Source organism: Grampus griseus (assembly GCF_964374135.1).
Source record: "Grampus griseus genome assembly, chromosome: 6".
NCBI lineage: Eukaryota > Metazoa > Chordata > Mammalia > Artiodactyla > Delphinidae > Grampus > Grampus griseus.
This window is the reverse complement of record NC_139000.1, coordinates 101,005,985-101,023,071: the sequence shown is the minus strand read 5'-3', so window position 1 is coordinate 101,023,071 and position 17,087 is coordinate 101,005,985. Positions and strand designations below refer to the sequence as shown.

The following is a 17,087-nucleotide window of genomic DNA, read 5'->3' as shown; positions in this document are numbered from 1 at the left end:
AGACAGGACATAAGTGAGTGTCCTGCTGACGTTTGCTCTATAGTGGAATTATTATGGACAAAAAAATTATGTGACCTTGTGAACTGGGGAATGGTTCTAACAAAGTTTTTTGATTTATAGGGTGTTTTTTACCTACTAATCTAATTAATGAATGCAACTTCAATCTTTTGCTATCTCATGTATTCATTTCTCTTATAATAATCTGAAAGCACAAAGACCAGGAGGTACAAGTTTGAAGAGCAATGCAAACAGCTACTGCTCTCTTATTACAGAGATGGCGGAGATCAGTAAATGAATAATAAGAATGATTTTTGCATAAATGCAAGAAAAGTTCACAAGTGTGAGCACACATGCGTGCAGAGAGATAGAGACCTCAGAAGTAGAATTCTAGGTAAGATAATAACAGTTCAAATACCTAATACTCTCTGCCCTCCATAAAAATTCCTACCCAAAACGTCAAAGGAAATAAAGTTCTGAAGCATCTGTGTTAGAAACAGTATAGATGCGTTCAGAATTTTAAAAGTGTACTTGCACTAACAACAGAATCATAGCTATTTTCAAAAGAGTGACACGGTCCAGAGGAAATAAAGAGGAACTTGGCAGTACTTCACAGACATCCATAGTTTGAAAGGATGTGGTCTAGAGGTAAAGCCGGGGCATCAGGCAGATGGAGAGTACTATAAAAGGAAGCAGGTTTACAGTTGAAGATGTCAGTGATTGAACAAAAATTACAGCCCTTTCTGTTTCTGGAAATGGTGGTCTAGGAAATTTGGACTAGCTCTCTCACTAAAAACAACTAATGAATTAAAAAAAAATCTTCCTAAAAGCACAGAAGTGCTGAAGAAATAGGGGGAAAATATTTTGGAGTGAGAGAAAATTACTTTGGAGTGAGAAAGCAGGAACTCAGAAACACAGGAAGGAAAACGATCATAAAAGGAAGCTCAGAAATGCAGAAAGGAATGAAAAGTAAATAAACCAAGAATGAACCTTAATGTAAACTGTGGACTTTGGATGATAATCACATGTCAATGTAGGTTCATTAATTGTAACAAATGTTCCACTCTGGTTGGGGGGTGTTAGCGGTGGGAGACTGTGCATGTGTGGGGCAGGGATATAGGGGAAATCACTGTACTTTCTGCTCAGTTTTACTGTGAACCTAAGACTGCACTAAAAAGTAAAGTCTCTATTAAAAATAATAAAATGGAAATTTTTATGCTGACCACAAAAAGAATATAAAATAAATGTATAATCTCCAAATTAATAAAAATAAAAATGAAGTGATTAAAATCCTCAGTAAGTCCATAAGAAAACAAGAATCGAGAGAAAAAGGAACAGGAACCAGGCAGGACAAATAAAAAGCATATAATAAGATTGTAGATTACACCCAAATATATCAGTAATTACATTTAACTTGAATGGACTGTTTTTAAAAAACGATTGAGACTAAAATTTTAAAATATATCTATTTTTTAAAATGAGAGACAGATATAAAACATGAGGATTCAGAAAGGATGAAAGTAAAAGTATGAAGAAAAAGTTATACCAAAGCAAAAGAGACCAAGAGAAATATGGTACAGCTATATTTTTCTCCAGGAACTGTGGACTTTAAAATGCAAGAAGACTAGCGATACAAAAAAGCATTTCATAATAACAAAAGTGTTAATTCACTGGGAAGACATACAATTCTAAACTTTACTGTAGATAACAGCATGGTCTCAAAATATATAGGTATTGATAGAACCAGAAGTAATAGCCAAATTCACAGTTACAGTGGGGGATTTTAACACTCTTGACTCAGTCATTGGTACAACAAACAAACGAGGTATCAGTAAGGGTTAATATATTACACACAGCTAACAAACATGGCATTAAAAACATATGGAAAACACTGCACATAAGTGCAGAACACATTTTTGTGTTCACAGACAGAACACTTACAATATGGGCTTATGCTGGGTCATAGAGCAGGTGTCAACAAATTTCAGCATATTCTCAACACAGTAGGTTTTCTGATCCCCATGTAATTATGCTAAGTATTAATTTAACAGAAGCTAGAAAATCTCCATATGCATGTATGTTAAGAAATAGATGTCTAAACAGTTCAAGGGCCAAAGAAGAAAGCAAATAGAAAATAATTTGAAACAAATTGGTGAAAACACCAATTACGATATGGTCTACAAACTGAAAATTAATGAGCCAAAGATTCCTTTCAAGATTTTTCTTTTAAAGATGAAATAAACTTAAGGAAATGGAATTGTATAAAGTAGAAATTGAAATAGCAAAAAAAAGTTAAATTTTTAAAATTGTTAGGATAATATAAAAAAAGAGAAAAAACAATGCTACAGATACTATTGATATTGAAAAGATAAGTGAGTATTATGAGCAATCTTAAACCAAAACATTGACATTTAGGTGAAGTAGGTAAATGTCTAAGAAAAATATAATATAGTAAAACTTGCATAAGAAGAAATTAAATACCTGAAGGGTCTTAGAGCTACTAAAGACACTGAATCTTTAACTAAAATATTGTCCAGAATTCTAGGCCTACATGGCTTACTGACAAGTTCTACCAGATATTTAAGGAAAGAGTCTTCCATTCTTATACAAACTCTTCCAGAGAATTTAAATGAATGAAAATGCTCCACTTCATTTAATATGTCTAGCATAACCATGATACTCAAATTTAGCAAGTACAGGCATCGCTCATGAACATGAAATAATAGCAAACATCATCCATCAGTATCCGTGAGAGCTATTTCCATGTTGGGTTTATCCAAAGTATGCACAGTTAGATAAATGTTCAAATATCAATCAATTTATTTTGCAATACCAACACAGTAAAGAGGTAAAAATCTTAACCAATAAATAAAAAGTATTTGGTAAAATTCTTAGCAAACTAGAAATAGAAGTGAATTTTCTTGATCTAATGAAGAGGATCCAATATGTACAGAATACCTTCAGATAACAGGGCGAAATACTAAAAGTCTTTCCTAAGATTGGGAAAGAAACAAAGAGGCGTGCTATCTCTATTTCTATTCAGCATTGCACAAGAGTACTACTCAGTGAAGGAAAACAAGTATGAGAAATTAAAATGGTGAAGATTAGAGAAGAAGCAAAACTGTCATTTTTCTGAAACAGAATGATTGAATATGTAGAAAATCTAATGGAATCTACGAATAAATTACTAAGATTATTAAGAGAGGTTAGCAGACGTGCTTGATATAAAAATAAATATACAAAAATTAGTTGACCTTCTATATTCTAGTAATAGTTGAAAAATATTTTTTCAAAAAATACCATTTAAAAATACAATAAAAATTAATTTCTTATAAAACAAATCAAACAAAATATATGTAAAATTTCTGTGGTGAAAACCATTAACTATTATTGGGCAAAATTAAAGAAGACTAAGTAAATGGATAGATATTTCATGTCAATAGGTTTGGAATTCAATATTTTATATATGCTCATTTTCTGCAAGTAAATGTATAGCTGTAGTTTACACTAAATTAAAATCCCAACAGGAATTGTGTGTGTAACTTGAGAATCTGATTATAAAATATATGTGGAAACACAAAAGCTAATAGCCAAGACATTCTTGAAGAACAATGTTAAAGGATCTCCTATAAGATAACAAAATTATTTTAAAGATACAATAATAAAAGAGTGTTATACTGGCATAAGGATAGCCAAATAGGGCCACCAGCAAAGAACAGATATCCCAGAACAACACACGTGCATGGACATACGTGCTTTATTAGAAAGTCATTTATGACATGAATAATGGTGTGACAACTGGGCATCTAGCTGAGATAAAAACGAAATTGAACACTTCGTTGACACTTGCTCTATGACCCAGCATAAGCCCATATTGTAAGTGTTCTGTCTGTGAACACAAAAATATGTGTTCTGCACTTATGTGCAGTGTTTTCCATATGTTTTTAATGCCATGTTTGTTAACTGTGTGTAATATATTAACCCTTACTGATACCTCGTTTGTTTGTTGTACCAATGACTGAGTCAAGAGTGTTAAAATCTCCCACTATAACTCTGAATTTGGCTATTACTTCTGGTTCTATCAATACTTATATATTTTGAGACCATGCTCTTATCTACAGTAAAGTTTAGAATTGTATGTCTTCCCAGTGAATTAACACTTTTGTTATTATGAAATTGCACACTTTGTGTGCATCACACACAAAATAATTCCAGATACATTATAGACTTAAATTTGAAAAGGCAATACAAAAATCCTTTTTAGAACATAATATATGGGTATACATTCATAACTTCAGGATAGGAAAATTGTCCTTAAAAAGGACACAAAAAGAAAAAAAACTAATAATCAAGGAAATGATTAACAAATTGACTACATTACAATTAAAAGCTTCTTTAGGGCTTCCCTGGTGGTGCAGTGGTTAAGAATCCTCCTGCCAATGCAGGGGACACGGGTTGAAGCCCTGGTCCGGGAAGATCCCACATGCCACGAAGCAACTAAGCCTGTGCACCACAACTACTGAGCCTGTGCTCCAGAGCCCGTGAGCCACAACTACTGAAGCCCGCGCGCCTAGAGCCCATGCTCCACAAGAGAAGCCACCGCAATGAGAAGCCCACGCACGGCAACGAAGAGTGGCCCCTGCTCGCCGCAACTAGAGAAAGCCCGCATGCAGCAACAAAGACCCAACGCAGCCAAAAATAGATTTTAAAAATAATAATAATTAAAAAAAGCTTCTTTAATCACATGACATCACGAAGACAGTGAGAAAACACAGAATGAAGGGAGTTATTTGCAGCATATATAACTGAAAAAATAGCTTATATCAAGAATATATTAAAACTTACACAAGTTATTAAGGGGTCAGGGGAGACACCCAATAGAAGAATAAACAAAATGGCTTGAACAGATGCTTTGCAAAAAACAAAATCCAAATGGCCAAAAAATAAGAAAAGATTTTATTATTATTAGTTATAAAGAGCAAGTCAACCTAATCCCACATTGAAAGAAGGATCATACATACTGAAGAAAAACAGCCCAGGGAAATAAAAGAGACAGGGTGAAAAAACAAAACAACTCGACTCAAAAGAAACAATCTAGAGAACAAAGTGAACCTGCAAAAATTATGTCATATTCTTAGAGTTTTATGAGGATATTATATCTAGTACACATTCAGTCAAGGCTGCTATGAAAATGGAACAATCATAAAGCAAGAAAATTCGGAAAATTAAAATAAAATGACAAATATAAAATGTCAAGAAATCTTTTTGTATGTAGCACAAAAACATAAGAATGTGGAAAATATGATTAAAAAATTGCTGTAGAAACTTTGGGGATTAATATTGTGGATTCAATATCTACAGAATAGGAATTCCAAGAGAAGTGGAAAAAAGACAATGAAATCTTACATAACAGGAAATAAAAGCTTGGAAGAGGAGAGTAATTTTCTCACATTAGATGTGCAGTATTACTTACTGAAGACCATGGAAGAAGCACCGCAATCAGGAGGGGCCCATCCTTCTTTACACTGACATTGGAGCTCGTGGTCACACACCTAGAGGAGCAATGATCCTGTTAGTTTTCTCACTGGACTAATCCCCAACCCGAGGGTTGATTCATCCATAATTAAGTCCATTCCAAAAAAAGAATAACCTCTGCTCTGTAGCCTTTCAGCTGTCTACGTAATGTATGAATCAGTAATAGTAATTTCAGTACTAGGTTCTTTGAAGGAATTTTTCATTGAATAAAACTAGTGAGGAGTTAGATAATAATTTTAATCATTCAACGCTGAAACATTATTTTAACATCATCCAAACTGTCTGACCTAAAATGACACAAGATTCAGCAAGCTTGGGGAAACACTGTCAAGACTTACAGCATGTCCTTTGCATTTAGAGGAGCAATTGGCCGATCTGTAAGTTCTTTCGACATCCACACATTCTGCATTAATGCAAACCTGAAAGTGATATGAAAAACACAAAGTAGACATGAATGTCCAGTGGTTTCAGTTCTGCAAACTGTTGACTCTTTGGTATTTAGCCTTGTATTTTTAGTTACTATTATTGTTATCAAACTTGCCTTTTCATTAGGGAAATCACCAAATCCTTTTGAAAATAGGAATATGGAATCTAGATCATTTTTATAATAAAATATTTAGGAAGTCCTCTTTAAAGAAGATTTCCTTACCTCACGTCATATCTCATGGGTCATCTTTAATGCACCTCTTTAGTCCAACTCTGAAGACTGAGAGCACTGAGCTAAGCATTGTACATGGTACAAGGTACGCATCCTAAACAAAAATACTATGGAAAACATGGTAATATCACATCATCTCTAATATTAAGATAATTATCATTTATGTAAAAATAAATAGTATTGTTACGATTTTTTTCATTATTATCATCAGAATGGCTATCATTTATTGAGACCATACCAATTTGGGGGAAATAAAATTTACCTAAATTTAACAACCTAGTGCTAAGCACATAATAGGTACTTATTAAATAACATTGAAGGCAAGAATACAGTCATGTATACGTGAATGGCATAAACATTACTTTGAAAAACTGTGCTCCATGAAACACAAGGAGGCCTTGAGAAGCAAGCAAACAAAATGAACAAACAACCGGAACATTTTAAGTAAAAGCCACCATTAATCAATGTACCTTATTCTCTCCACACTTGGTTCCATTGGCTACTATGCTGATTTCTTGACTGCTGTCTTCAGGTTCAAATGTTTTACATGTCAGGAACGTTATTATATGTCCTTTCCAGAGCAGATAATCTGACCCACCATTACAGAACAACTTCCCACACAGGGCATCACTGAAGAAAAGCCGAAATTTGTTGCCTTTGAAATAGCAGGATCCAAAATGCAGTTTTATACAAATATAAATCAGCTCCCTATCGATATTTAACTAATGATATTTTCCCCTACGGCAGAGACTTCTAGTTCTCCTTTATACCAATTTCCCCCTTATTCTTCAGTAATAGAACCATTGAGTATTAGCAAGGCACAATGTTGCTCAAAAGAAAAATCCCATGGCTCTCATATTCCCAAATTTTGGCCAGTTGCCTAAATTCTAGCCAATGGGAAGGAAGCAGAATCTTAACTGCAGATTCTTGGGGGTGCCCTTACGTGAGGGTATATGTCCTCTTCTCAATATTTTCTCCTTTTTGCTTATTGGAATATGACGGTTGGAGTTGGAGAAGCCATCACAGACTGAGAGAAACATTTGGGAAAGGAGGTCATACGTATGATGGAGCAAGAAGCTATAAGGAGGATGGATGTCTAACATCATGGAGGGCACCTAGGAAATCAGTTTCTGTCTTGTTTCAGCTAAGTTATTTATTGCCATGAAGGGCAGCAGAATAATTCTCTCGACCGTAGTTGTATTGGTATAAGGCTGAGCCTCGGTGGTCACTCCAAGGCATCGTGTGTTACTGGAAGAACCCCTGCAAATTCAGATGAAACTGCTCAGCGCTCATTAAAGCCTTGCCTTCACTAGCAAGGGGAAGAAAGTCATTGCCAACAAAATTGGAATCAATTGCTTTATGCAGAATTTAGAGGAATGCTGTGAAAAACTCTTCGGAGAGTGGTAGAATCAGATTCTTCTGATGTCTCTGAGGCTTTTAGAAAATACCATTGAGGAGTGGAGAAAGGCATGCATTCTCTCCAGACTTGAGAGGGTGTTTTTCTTGAATCATTTAGGTAGAGCTTTATGAGGAAGGCTCTAGGACACAGGGACTTTCAGGCTTATTTCCCACTACAGCCAAAGACTATCAAGAAGTGACCAGGAGGTCAGCCTGTGGGAAGAAATGAAATGCTTGTGCCTCTGGTTGCAGAAATTATCCAGTGTTCACACAAAGTTTTACAGGACAAGCGTGTATACACTCTACAGAGGAAAGATGGAATTACCCTAGTCTCTTTTCCCTGTCACACCCTCTCAGACTAAATATTGCCACACTCCCACCCCACTCTCCCACACATACTGCCTTTTACATAATTTTCATGATTTCCTGTAAAGAAGAACCCACAGGGTATGATTATCTTTGAGGCTTAGACTCCCCAAGAGATGACCTTCTGTCCAAAATATAGTTTGTTTGGTAATATCTATCATTGAGAAAAATCAGTGTTATTTTAATAGAAAATCTTTGAGAAATGCTGATTTTTTTCATTCAATCTCTGGTTACACATTAGTTTGTATGTGTAAAATTTGGAGCAGGTATAAAGTTTAATCTACTATCATTTGAATTTTAAAAGTCATCTTAAAATTGCAGAATCAAAGGAAAATATATAGAAAAAATCTCAAGTTCATTGCTTATGGTGTTCTATCATTTTTTTCAGACTATCAATATAAAAAGGACAACAAATTCTTTAGGTAAATTGTCCATCTTTCCCTTACTGTATTTTTTCTTTATGGAATGCCATGGCAAGTTTAAATAAAACTGTACAATCATCATATTGCTTATTTCTCTGAGTAGATACATATTTATACCCTAGAATCAAAATGAAAGACACTAGATGGAAAAGCATCTAAAGTATACTGGAGAATCAGTGTGCAAATTTCCAACCAGGCCCATTTAACTATTGCACGCTCGGTCTCAAACATTCATTCTATTTAACAACAGCTGTACTTGGTGTCCTTTGAAGCATCCATTATGAGAGACTGGAAAAAGTGGATCATTCCCTATTTGTCTTTTTAACTCAGTGCCTAGCCTAAAATATATCATATAATAGTCACTCAATGAATGTTTATCAAATGAATGATGTCCAAATTCACTTTCTCTTTAAATGGGATAAATCAGAATGTGTCAAAATGAGCAGGAAGGTTCAAATAACAAGGCCACTTACTTTGCTTTACAGGGAATGCGTGTGTCATCCACTTTTCGGCAGTACCCGTAACTTGACCCACCTTCATTTCTGCTAAAACATGACTTATCTGCAACCTGGGTTCCTGGGACCAGGCATAGTCAGTAGGCACACAGTTGAAAAGAAAAGAGATAAATAGTTCAGTGCCATAAAGGATTCATGAAACAGAAAACCAGCATGAGGAATACGATTTTAGCATCATCCCCTTGACCCTTCTTGGAAATATAGGTTGCACTAATTTGATATCAAGAGAGATGGCTAGAGTTAAAACAATCTCTTAGATAGCCTATCTTTGAATAATGGCTATCTAAATATTTGGAAACATCTGGATGATTGAAGACTTAGCTGGAAGAGCCATAGTTATCGTAGTAGCAGCCCACAGGCAGATACTGGAATGCTATCCTGCTGGAGGGTGCAGCTGTGACAGGTACGTGCTGTGCTTAGTCAAACTTCTACTCTGCCAGGCACAGAGATGAGCATCGCATGCTTAATTTCTCAGGTAATCTTCCTCAGATCCCCATCAACTGGGGCAACAGAACACAGTGGTTAAGAGCTCAGGCGTTAAGTAAGAGCTGTGTGATCTTTGGCAAGTGCCTTAATCTCTTGGTTTGCTCTGTGTAAAAATGAGGATTCTATAATAGTACCTTCTCCACAGCGTTATTATGAGGATTAAATGAGTTAATATATGTGAGCCACTGAGGAGAGGGCCTGGTCTGTAGTACATGGTTCAGAAAGAAAATGCTGGCTGAAAATCCTTTGTAAATAAATATACCTGGGTACCGTTGCTAAGGAAAGGAGCACATTTTCTTTTTAGGTTGCACACACACTTTTCCAAATCCTCTGTGAAAAGATTGTACTAATTCATACTCTTACCAGAGCATATTAAACTAAGTGTTTTGTCACATCCTCACCAACACTAAGCATTAACTGTAACAAAGCTTTGCAATTTAACAAGTGTAGAAGATTAAGTTGTCTTCATTTATATTTCTTACCATATAGTGCATGTGCTGATGTATTAATAGTGTTTCATACTCCTTGCTAGTGAGTTAAAATGATTTTAATGTTTATTAAACATGTGTACTTCTTTATGATGAATTGCCTGTTTATTCCTTGGTCACATTTTCAATATTTGGAATTCCAAATGATTTATAGGAGGTTAAAGACAGTGATTTTCCCCCCTTATATGTGTTATAAGACTTTTCAAACTTTGAAGACTAATTTAAAATAAATGTGTGATCCTTGTGAATTGTAAAATTTGAAATTTTATTTAGGCAAATCTATTTCTCTGGTCTTTTATAAAGGCCACCTTTAAATATATGATTTAAAAGTTCTTCTCTATTCCAATATTGGATAAATATATTCAACATTAATTCAATAGATCACTTGGAACATTTACTAAAGTCAGGCACTGTGCTAGGATACACTGGGAATAACAACTATGAACAGAACAGTGTCTAGGTACTAGAAAATTTACAGATTTGTAAGGGAGGCGATATTGAAGGGTCAGGCAAAAAGAAGAAAGTAATAGTTTTTATCGCAGTGATTTATAGCCAAGTAACAAAGGAGATGTTCAGAGCTTCATCTCTGAGCTGAAGATTTCCTTTCCCCAGGTTTCTGCCATATACTGAAGTTAGCCAAGGAAGCTCAAGGTCTTTAACCAGCAAAGCCATCTTTGCTTGCAGCTGTAACTTAGCACGTCCATCTGCATTACCTATAAACTGGAGGAGAGCCAGAGCGAATTCCAGACCATCAGAGCACTTCCTGGTGCACCAATGGTATCAAGCTTTCTCCTCAAATTGTGTCTCAGCTCACCCTAGCCTGATACAGAGGCTTTCATTCAGGGGTTTTTCTAGGTTCCTGTCCATTTATTTCCCAGGTGTCTTTTTTTCTGGGTATATTGTCAATCAGTGATTTTTGTTGCTTTCCTTCATCTTGTCTTATGTATATTTTCAGGAATTATGGAAAGTTTCCAGCATATGATAACCTTCCTCAAATATTTTTAGCAATATGTATTTTCCCTGTTAAAAATAGTCCTTCAGCCATTTAAGTAGGAATCTGGAAATGTAGCAGAAAATGGTATGAAAATTAAATATATCTACACAATATACATCATATCCAGGAAGTCCAACGAATTGATATTTTAAAAATTGCTCTTCTAATCAAGTTATTTAGCATAATTTAAATTTGGGTTTAAAGTTTTTGAAGAGTCTTAAGTTATGCTTTTATTTTTAACTTCTTTTTTATGGTGTAATCAGAGAATATGACCTTTAAAATTCTGGTATTATGGACAAAATAAACATTTTAAAAACTTTCAATTTTCCTCACTGCTTCTTTGCATTCCACCCCTATACAACACACACACACAAACACACACACACACAATTCCAAGGGTCTGCTTAACTGGGAAGGATTTTGATTAGAGCTGCCAGATAAAGTACAGGATATCCAGTTAAATTTAAATTCCAGATAAAGACTTTTTTTCAGCCTAAGTCTCACCCAAATATTGCATGAGACATACTGACACTTAAAAAAAAATTGTTAATCTGAAATTCAGATTTAACTGGACTGTCCTTATTTTTATTTGCTACATCTAGCAACACCAAAATTCTCCACTTATCTAGGATTTTGAGCAGTGGCACAGTCTCTAAGATGGAAGAAAGGGACAGAATGCTACTTTGGCCATGATTAAACACTGTCACTTGGAGTGATACGATTTTCCTTTGTATGTACAAAGGTAGTGCCAGCATCACTGGGGTTTGTCCTCCTACCTGGTCCCCATAGCTTGGTGCACTGCTCCTCCAGGGTGGGGCACATCCCCATCAAGCAGTAGCCCTTCCCATTTTGGCAAGGGAAGCCATTGACTTGGAATCGATCATCCGGGCAGAGACCAGATTTGCCATCACACGTTTCGGGCAGGTCACACTCATCTTTTGCTGGTCTGCACACCTCACCAGCCTTTTTAAACTATAGGGAAATAAAATTGGAGAGAAGGCTTTTTTTCCCACCTGACTTAACCCTAATATCTCAAATTGATTCAAATAACATTTTCCCTGTGGCCTTTTTTTGGCAACGTAGTTAGAGGCATCGTTCTGTTTTAGTTCACGTTTTCATTGTATAAGCTGAAGCCATCTCCTATAGTCTCTCTTCTGTTGACTTTGGCCAAGCCCTGAGTCTTTAAGCAATCAATATTTCTGAATTTGTAGAGCAAACGTTAGAGAAATAACAATGAAAAAACACAGAAGAAAACTGAGCAATATCTTAGATGGAAAGAAGGAAGTTATTTCTCCCTCTGTTGAATGCATCTTCGACAAGCTTTTCAAGGAGATTTAAATCTGCAGCTTCAGAGATTTACTGGTGAAGTAAATCTTCCATAGTAAGGAAGATAAGTTTATAAGCCCAGATCAGCATGCTCTGAGACTTCCCCAGGCATAGAGTTTCCTAATCCTTAATTCCTTTTATTGTATGTTCAGATATTTCTTTTCAACTCATGTCTTTCTATGGAATGATTTATCAGAAGGAGGAAACAACCAAATATTCATTTCATGTGTTAATTCCATTGCAATCTATTACTGCGAGTCTTGCTCTTGTGAGCTCAGAGAAACCTTAGGAAAAGAAATTCTGCCATTCATACAAATCTAAGAGGCCTGTGTGGATATTGGAAGCATACCCTTCTCTAGTTGAAGTGAGAAGGCATGCTCTCATATCATCAAAAGACTTTCCATATCTTTACGCTGGTGACAGAATGTGCCAAAACTAAGATCCGGCACAGCCAAATAAATAAATAAATATTTTTAAAAGAATCCAAATTTTCATCAGAGCATATGAGACCCTCCAAATTCAAGCCCCCCCTACTCCAGTCAGACTAGCTTTCTTACCAGATGTCACACAAACCATGTTTATATCTTCTTTTCTTTCTTCCTTCTCCCTGCCTGCTCACTTGGAATTTTTTCTTTCTATTTATCTAAAATCTCCTCTGACCTCTCCAATGCAAATCACTGTTCCTCTTTTCTACATGTGGTAGGAAAAGAGCCCTGAATTTGGATTTGAAAGATACAGGTTTGAATCTTGGCTCTGCCAGTGGCTAGATGTGTACCCTTAGCAAATGGATTTAATCTCTCTGAAGATCCGTTTCCCGATCCAATATTAACTTTCTAAGGTCATTATGAACATTAAGTGAGAATATATGTGGAAACTATTACCCATATAATGGCCATCTGTCATTATAATATCTATCTGAGCATTTAATCATGTATCATATTTTCGTCTGTTTTAGTTATGTATGTCATCACCCTAAAGAAATAGCAAGTTTTTTGAAGTCAAATACTAGTTTTCTTTATCACTCATAATCTCTAACAAACAAGACTTAATAAATACTTGTTGAATACTACTTAAGTTCTCAAATTTTCTTCATTTTGGCCTCCTTTATTTCTTTCCTCTCCCTCCAACATTAAAAAAAAAAAAAAGAAACAAACAAAAAAAACCTATCTCAAACACTGCCTATAACCTGGCATGCCATCTGCACATTCCTTTTACAGATGGTTATTGGGCTTTTAAAATGAACGCAATTCTGTGTTAGCTGAGCATGAATCAGACTCCAGACATTAAGAATCAGTTTAACTAAGAAGACACATAAACAAATAATCATAATAGAGAATTCTCTGCAACAGTAGAATGTAACATGCTGAACTCAAACTGGAAGAGAAAGTCAAAAAAGCCCCACAGAGAAAATGACACAGCATCCTCATCTTATGTCTTTTTTCTAAGAATTTCACCCGCAAGTGACTTCAAAGGTTGAAGATAGAGGAGCCCCTATATTATTAAAATTAAAAGCTTTTCCACTACACCATATTAAAGTGTGAAATAAAATTCATATTTTATGGCAAGACAAGGAAAATTTAAACATAAGAAATTGTCACTCCCTCTGACCTCCTCTCTCCCCATACCGTGCACTGTGCATTAGGCATTGACCAGACCTCCTCCATCAGCAGAAATACCTGCTCAACCATAAAGACCAACATACTCCCAGCATCAACAAGATAACTCCTTAAAAGATAACGTTCCTTCTCGATCTTGTAAGGGGCCATGGTGATGCTTAGATATGGATTGTGTAAATTATCAATAATATGCCATTTAACGTATAGCCCTCTGTCTCAAAAAACTTACACAACTGTGCTTTGACTTCTAACTGGCTCAACAGTTTTCAGAGCTTTCTGAGATGCTCTTCCCCGGTTATAATCCTCAATTTGGCTAGAATAAAATTTTCCATTTCTTTCTTAGATCGGCTGATTAATTTTTTGCCAACAAAGGGATATGCAAGCAATTACTGGATTTGGTCCAGGAGGGTCACACGGCATCAAAAGAAATAGCAGGTGGGAATAACAAAGCATTGGTTTTGGAACTGATCATACTTGGATTTTGCCATTTAGTGGCTGTATTATTTTGTACATTATCTGTTCTGAGACTCTGCTCGAAAACAAAATTAAATAATAATATATACTTCAAAGGGCTGTTGGAGGATTAAAGAGCCCATCTTTGCAAAGTACTCAGTGAGGACTTGATAGATGGTAGGTAACATTATTTTATAGACAGAAATATATTACTTTGCCTATTTCATTTAACATAATCCCTAAGATTTTAATACAGAAAAAACAAAGTAATCGTAATTATTAAGATAGAATAAAATAATAATCTTACCTGGCATTTTTCACAGCATTCCCCTACCACACATTGAAAATTTGCTTTGATTTTACATGTTTTTGCATCACAGCAAACGTTGGTACATTCCTAAGAAATACCAGAAACAAATGCAAATGCAAGATTACCTTTTGGTCTCATTTTGGCACAATTCATAATACAATTTATTCATCACACAGACCTTTGATACAGTCTGAAAATGATTTGGGGGAAAACTAAAAAAAAAAAAAAGTTTAACGTTAGAAATACTGAGTTTTTCTGAATTCTACTTACATCATTCTTTTATTTGAATATCTTTTCTAGTTCCCCCAATCTCCCATAGTAATACTGAACATGGTCTATTTTTGGTGAAATAGGAGAGAAAACAAAAGAAAGGGACAGTTTTTGAAAATCAAATTCCTCTAAATTGTTACAGAACATAATTAGTTCAGCTCATCAATTTTGTATCTATCCAGCAGTAAACTTAATCTCTAGAGCATATACTGAAAATCTAAAAATATAGTTCTTTATTCAAGTTTGACATTTAATTCAGCTCTCTGTAAAGCAGTATACTTTGTCTTGTTCTCCCCACCTTGCTTCTGAGAAATTAGGCATCTGCACAAGGCTTTGGGGAAACTCCTACTTTGGGAACCTCAGAGTGAGATATTTACAGTTACCAATTTTTAGGGTTAAAACTCTTGCCCTGGGCTTCCCTGGTGGCACAGTTGTTGAGAGTCTGCCTGCTGATGCAGGGGACGCGGGTTCGTGCCCGGGTCCAGGAAGATCCCACATGCCGCGGAGCGGCTGGGCCCGTGAGCCATGGACGCTGAGCCTGCGTGTCCGGAGCCTGTGCTCCGCAACGGGAGAGGCCACAACAGTGAGAGGCCCGCGTACCGCAAAAAAACCCCAAAAAACTCTTGCCCTTATTCAAACAAACATCACCTGGGAAAGATTCCTTTTTCTCACAGAAGGGATAAATGTGTAATCCTATTTTGAAGTACTGAAAGGCCAACCCCCTGAGAGCTTGGCCTGGTACTCGCATTAGGTATTAATAAGATGGGGGCAAAGGTCCCATTCAGAATCCTGGCTGCCCTGTCAAGAGGATGGGACCAAGCCAGGCACTTCGACTGGTAAAATGTCCTGAGTCCCAAAGTTGGCCTAACAGATGTCTACAAACAAACATTTACAAAATTACAAGAAGTGTGATTTTTTTAGTGAACCGCACGTTGATAGTTTATCTCTCAGCAATTGAAAAACAAAGTAGATCATTTTAGAAAGAACTTGGTGGTACCTCGGGGGTCCCACAGTCACAGTCTTCTCCCATATCTAACAACTGGTTCCCACAGATTGGGGTGGATATGATATCTGTAGGCAGCGGAACGTTAAAGAGGCAATTGGATAATTTATCTTCCAAGAATTTTTCATAGCTGACACGGCTGCAAGAACTGAAGTCTGTAGGTATATAGAAGCTGTAAAGGTAAGGAAAAAGAAAATGGAATACAGTCACGCTGAGCAGATAGGGGGAAATATCAGACATTGGGTGTGATACACTCAAAACGTGACCCAAAAGATCAAAGGGAAGACACTCACCAACTGCTAAATCATGAGCTCTTATTTTTGCTCCTGAAGTAGCCCACCCGGGCAGGTATAAACACCTCCAGCTTAATGAACAAAGCAAGTATGGTCACATCTTAAAATAGAACATCCAGGCTGCTATTTAATAAACTAAAAATCGTTCTAATTTATCCAGATAATCTAATTCAGCCTTCGGTTGTCTTGGTTTTGAAGTCTTAAAGGCACTAAAATTATATTTATTTACATGTTTAAGAATTCATTTTCCTTCAGAGGGATTTCTATTGACAGCCTCTCTTCATTCCACAAATAACAATGAGGTTAAAAAAGCAGTAGCCGGGCTTCCCTGGTGGCGCAGTGGTTGACAGTCCACCTGCCGATGCAGGGGACACGGGTTCGTGCCCCGGTTCGGGAAGATCCCACCTGCCGCAGAGCGGCTGGGCCCGTGAGCCATGGCCGCTGAGCCTGCGTGTCCGGAGACTGTGCTCCGCAACGGGAGAGGCCACAACAGTGAGAGGCCTGTGTAACGAGAAAAAAAAAAAAAAAAGCAGTAGCCAAGGGGGTTGCGGGGGAGGGAAGGAATGGGAGTTTGGGATTAGCAGAGGCAAACTATTATACATAAGACGGATAAACAACAAGGTCCTACTGTACAGCACAGGGAACTATATTCAATACCCTGTGACAAACCATAATGGAAAAGAATATGAAAAAGAATATATATGCCTACCTGTCTGAGTCACTTTGCTGTACAGAAGAAATTAACACATTGTAAATCAACTATACTTAAAATTAAAAAAAATTTTTAAACTACAGTAATATACGTGAGAGATAGCATAAGCTATGTAACTGGCATGCAGCCATAGGCTATTTCGTGGAAGGGCATGGGAGACTAACCCTAGCTTGAATGAGCTGGGAGAGGGAAATACAAAAAGAGGAAATGAACACATAAAAGGGATTGTGGGGTTCTTAAAAATA

At 36.3% G+C, this 17,087-nt stretch overlaps 1 protein-coding gene across 1 annotated transcript in view; it reads right to left on the bottom strand.

Moving 5' to 3' along the window:
- Positions 1-17,087, bottom strand: part of ADAM28 (ADAM metallopeptidase domain 28) — a gene marked incomplete at both ends in the record, with an annotated part of 77,564 nt that overhangs the window by 24,635 nt on the left and 35,842 nt on the right. The window contains 7 exons of the mRNA XM_082656930.1: positions 5,471-5,549; positions 5,871-5,951; positions 6,661-6,820; positions 8,850-8,952; positions 11,636-11,831; positions 14,562-14,651; positions 15,832-16,009. Of these exons, the coding sequence (XP_082513056.1) occupies positions 5,471-5,549; positions 5,871-5,951; positions 6,661-6,820; positions 8,850-8,952; positions 11,636-11,831; positions 14,562-14,651; positions 15,832-16,009 (887 nt within the window). The remainder of the gene's footprint in view (positions 1-5,470; positions 5,550-5,870; positions 5,952-6,660; positions 6,821-8,849; positions 8,953-11,635; positions 11,832-14,561; positions 14,652-15,831; positions 16,010-17,087) is intronic.